The sequence below is a fragment of the Macrobrachium rosenbergii genome, chromosome 37, assembly GCF_040412425.1.
Source record: "Macrobrachium rosenbergii isolate ZJJX-2024 chromosome 37, ASM4041242v1, whole genome shotgun sequence".
Taxonomy (NCBI): Eukaryota; Metazoa; Arthropoda; class Malacostraca; order Decapoda; family Palaemonidae; genus Macrobrachium; species Macrobrachium rosenbergii.
Window position 1 is genome coordinate 39381159 of NC_089777.1, and position 5245 is coordinate 39386403.

Sequence of the window (5245 nt, forward strand, 5' to 3'; positions counted from 1 at the left end):
AATTATATATATATATATATATATATATATATATATATATATATATATATATATATATATATATATACATATAATTGTACATATACAGTTTGTTGTCTTTTTTACATTTTTATTAGTAAGGACGTTGTTTATTCTCCTCACCAGCCTGCTATTTGAAACAAGCAGTTACATTTTTCTTTTCTCTTTTCGAGTGTCGGCGCCTTAGCACGCCCCACTTGGGGAGTTTAGGTTTGGTCCTGAAAAGGACGAACTAGGATCTGCTCCTGAACTGTGTTGTGAGGCTGTTGATGACCTGCTGCTGCTATTGCACTCTGCTGCCTTGGTGCACTGATAATTTGGATTACCTGTCCTGCTGGAGTGCAGCAGGCCCTACTGTTTAAGGTAAGGGAGATTTTATTAGCGCAATTTGGCACCACCACTGCTTGTTTGGGCCTTACGTGAGCCCTAGCTATGCGAAATAGTCCTTATCTGCGATGGTGCAAGAGTTGCTTAACGTCTTGAGGAGATCACAGCATTATAATCAAGTCCTTTTTGGTTTAAGATAAGTTAGTCCTGTACAATGATAGGTTATTCTACTCTTTTTGTTCCTCTCTTACTTTCTGGGCCCCTCCTTTTTGGGTATAAGTGTTTTGCCGGCTATCTTAGTAGTGTGAGTGTATTTTGATTTTGTTAGTTAAGGGTGTTTGGTGTTCATATAAGTTATGTATTTTACGAGGTCCATGTGTTACTTCAGTCTTTGATTTATGTATTAAATATTATGTGGTTTTTGTCAAAGTTTGTTTGTCCCCCCTTGAATCCTCTTGCTGCTGCACATTAAATTACTGGCACAGTTCCACCCACTGTGGACTTCGTTGCTGCATGGTGAATATTGGTGTTTAAAAATTGAAAGTTTATTGTGTAGTGGAGACTTGCCCATTATATTTATATATATATATATATATATATATATATATATATATATATATATATATATATATATATATATATATGTGTGTGTGTGTGTGTGTGTGTGTGTGTGTGTGTGTGTATGTGTGTGTATATATATCCAGTATATATATTATGTACACCATTTCAGTGTATATATATGTAAATATGTATATACACAATATATATATATATATATATATATATATATATATATATATATATATATATATATATATATATATATATATATATATATATATATATCACTAACTTCATCAATCAGTTACCTGGCGTATGCCTTGGTACAAAATGAGTAATATATAACTCCAAAACTTACAGATTATTTCCATATTTTTTCATCATTGTGATCTAGTTAATGATAGATTAATCAACCTTAGCTTACCCACACTCAATTTTGCCTTTCGAGTCTCACTGTGACCCAGTGTCATTCATATTAGATTCCCGAGGCTGCTGCAAAATTTTAGGTATTGATTTTGGGATGAACTTACTTGGGCCATGCGCTTGCCCAAATGATGGTTACATGGGCTTTGTAAATCAATGGCTTCTGGCATTTGTCGGTGGTTACCCATTCACTTACTGACCGAACACAATTTGCTTGATTTTCAAGAACAAAAGACAAGGGGGATGAAAGAGTAACTGAAATTTTCCTTTTCTTCGATTTCCTATTTTCATAAAATGATAACACCATTACTTACTGTCCTAGGATATTCACATGTTAGACATACATGCACACACAAACACATGTAATGGTTACTAAAAATGTTGCTGCAACATCTAGGTTATTGACGCCGATAAATGTGTGTGTATGCGGTCTCATGTAAATGTGTATGTAGAGTACATTCATATGTACCTTTTTCATTGTATGTTTATGGAACACTTGCATGTATCCGTAACCATTAGCGCATACATTGGTAAACTAAATGAATAAGCGAAGGAAAGAGGTTTAAAAACAACATTAGAGTTATCAAGTTATGTCCTTTTTTCTTTGCCACATTTCTCAAGCAAAAAAGACAGGCCCCATAAAAAAACTATGAAGAGGTTTTCGTGAAAAGTCGTCCACGCCCCATAGTCCTTGTCATGAAGGAACCAGTATAAAAGAAGGTTCACTGATCACCACAGACAGACAGCCTCTTTCCTCAGCTCGATCACAATGAATGCTCTGGTAAGCATTGGAAATGCCTTCACTATTGATGAGTAACATGTTCCTGCAGATCGTGTTGATAGCGTACATTATACATAAAATTATATATATACGTATATATATATTTGTGTATGTATGCATATATATGTATATATACAAACATATATAGATATATAAATTAATATATATATATATATATATATATATATATATATATATATATATATATATGTATGTATGTATGTATGTATTTATGTATGTATGTATGTATATATATAAAAATATATATATATATATATATATATATATATATATATATATATATATATATATATATATATATATATATGCTGATTTTAACCGTTGATAGCATCTTTCATAGACGTGAATTGTTTGATATACAAATTTGGAAGCACTTCTGGACAGTTTTCATTGTTAGATAAGCCTATAGCCTTAAACGGATTAAATAACATGAATACTTTTTTAGATAATTTTTTCGCTTAAGTTCAATTACTAGCGGTTGTCTTTTTGCTGATGTTATTTTTTACATATTCATTTCAGACATTATTTTCTCTCGCGGCGGCTGTTGCCTGCTGTGGTTCGTCTGTGGCATACCCGGGTGTGTTCGGTGCTCACCCAGGCCTGTACCCAGGGATCTTAGGCCTACCCCATGCAACTTCACATATATTAAGACCTCACGGAGCACTGGCGTATAACCACTTGGGCTATCCAAGATACACTGCTGGATACAACACCATTCCTTATGCCCCAGTTCAAACCCAGTATCATGCGCAAGACGAACTCGGCCAGTACTCCTTCGGGTATGCCGGTGGTCCTTCTGCCCGCAATGAGCATCGAGATGCTTTTGGCGTCGTCAGGGGATCCTACAATTACATCGACTCCGAGGGCAAGGTCCAAACCCAGCACTACGTAGCTGACGCCCTTGGCTTCCGCGTCTCTGGCACCAACCTGCCTGTGGCTCCCGATGCCCCAGAAGCTGCCCCTTTGGCTCTTCCCGGACCACTGCCAGAACCCGTTACAGACACTCCAGAGGTAGCTGCTGCTAAGGCTGCCCATCAGGCAGCTTATGATGAAGCAGCTGCTGACGGAGAGGCTGCCCCTGATCGTAAGAAGCGCTCTGTTTTAGCTGCTCCCTTTCTGAGTGCTTACTCTCCACTTCGTGGTTTCTCCTATGGATTCTCTGCTCCTGTGACATACGGGCACCCTGCCCTGTATGGCCTTGGCCATACCTTGGGCCCATATGTCCATGCTGCTCATACCTATGCCCCATACTCTGCAATCCCTGCTGTCGTCGAGGTAGCTGAAGACGCAGACACTCCAAGCGCAACCAAGCTGCTGAAGGTGGTGGACATTCCCAAGCAGGCTGTTCCATACAGCTTTTACTAAAATCTGCCTACTTCAGGGCACTCTGTCTGAGGTCTGTTAAGACATCCGTGCCCCAAGCGACGTAGAGCACCTGCGCCAACAAGTACATCTGCAACGTCCGAATTCAAAGGATTTTGTTGACCTTGATGGTTACGGTGTTGACGCGCTGCTTTTAATGTAGAGAGCTATTCATGCCAAATGTGATCCTTTTGCAAATTTATATTTTATGGAATAAATTAATGATATACATATTGTTATCTTTTTCATATCTGATTATTTTTAGGGTATTTCTCTCCTTTCTAGATTCAGAAAAATATAAATCCACATGTTAACACTCGTTTTATATTTGCACAAAATAATAAAATCACATGCCTGTTTAAGTATATAGCAACTGCATATATTTCAGTGTATTATGTACATAATTTGGAGTGTGGCTAGAAATTAACAACCGAGTAAGTTTGTGGACCTAAGTATCTTTAATTTTCTGAAATTTTATTAAAGGTTTATGAAAATCTTATATCACTGCTTGGATTATAAAAAAATAATTAGTGTGAAGTAAATTGTTTTCTATTATATATGTTTTCTATTATATGTTTCCGTACACACACACAAACGTATATATATATATATATATATATATATATATATATATATATATATATATATATATATATATATATATATAAAATATATTTATACATATATACAGTAGTATACAGATATGTATATATATACATGTGTGTTCTTTAAATATCGCCAATAAAATATTTCCTACAAGTCAAGGAAATATATATGCCATTTTCACCAAATCAACAAGTTAACGATCACCACCATATTCATCTTTTAACTACTAAATAAAGAATAAATATCTGGTACAGAAAACTTCCACACTTTTGACCACTTGATTTACCTACACAAGTGCCAAACCCGTGCATACTGTTCCACTCATCTGATTGTTACACCAGCAAATAAATAGATACTGAGGTCCGTTTCTTCCAATACTCTCTCACTCTTATTTATCGAGCATTATTTAATGGCTTTTCCTCCTCCATCCTCCCAACACGTATGAACTAGACGGTACTCACACAGTCTGCTGTCCTCCACTCTCTCCACATTACCAGACCCTTTCAAATCACTCAGCTGTGATCTTCAGCTACTGACTTCCAATTCTTACCTCACATACCTATCCTTTTCACTCCACATATACCTCGCAAGCACTTCATTTCAACAGGTTCAACCTTTTTTCATTCGCTGGCAATATATTAACATAGGTGAATGCATCAGCAGCAGAGAGCATTGGCTAAGCATTATCACTCTTCCTTTAGCCTCTTACTCCTCCCTCATCATCTTAAAATCTTCCTTGTTTACTTTTCGATTACTATACTATTTTTACTTATATTAACATGGTCCTCTGATCATTGCCTCCGATTCAAGTAAAATTTCCTGAAAATGTTATGTCTGGATTCAGGAAGGACTTCAACCACAGTAATCTTTTCCCTGTTTAGTTTGTTCGGCTATTTTTTTTAATCTTCTAGAATCTCTAATTCTCTTTGGTTACCCCAAGTCCAGCATTCCCGCTTGTAAGGCCGAATCCCCTTCCCGCTGTACAGAAATTGTGCCATAGGATGCTCTGGCTCTGTTTCCTTGATATCTTATATTCTTCCCATTGTTCAAGGTGCTTCTTCCCATTTTGTAGAATTTGCATGTTATGGTATTCTCTGAATAATCTTCTTGGTATTCTATAAACTTATATTATTAAAGGAAGTCTGC

The 5245-nt window shown here is 36.2% G+C and overlaps 1 protein-coding gene across 1 annotated transcript; it reads left to right on the forward strand.

Moving 5' to 3' along the window:
- The first annotated feature begins 2098 nt into the window (after positions 1 to 2098).
- Positions 2099 to 3505, forward strand: LOC136825203 (uncharacterized). Its single transcript, XM_067081229.1, has 2 exons — positions 2099 to 2110; positions 2651 to 3505. Exons 1-2 carry the CDS (start codon positions 2099 to 2101, stop codon positions 3494 to 3496), a joined length of 858 nt encoding a protein of 285 aa, XP_066937330.1. The 3' UTR covers positions 3497 to 3505.
- The last annotated feature ends 1740 nt before the right edge of the window (positions 3506 to 5245 follow it).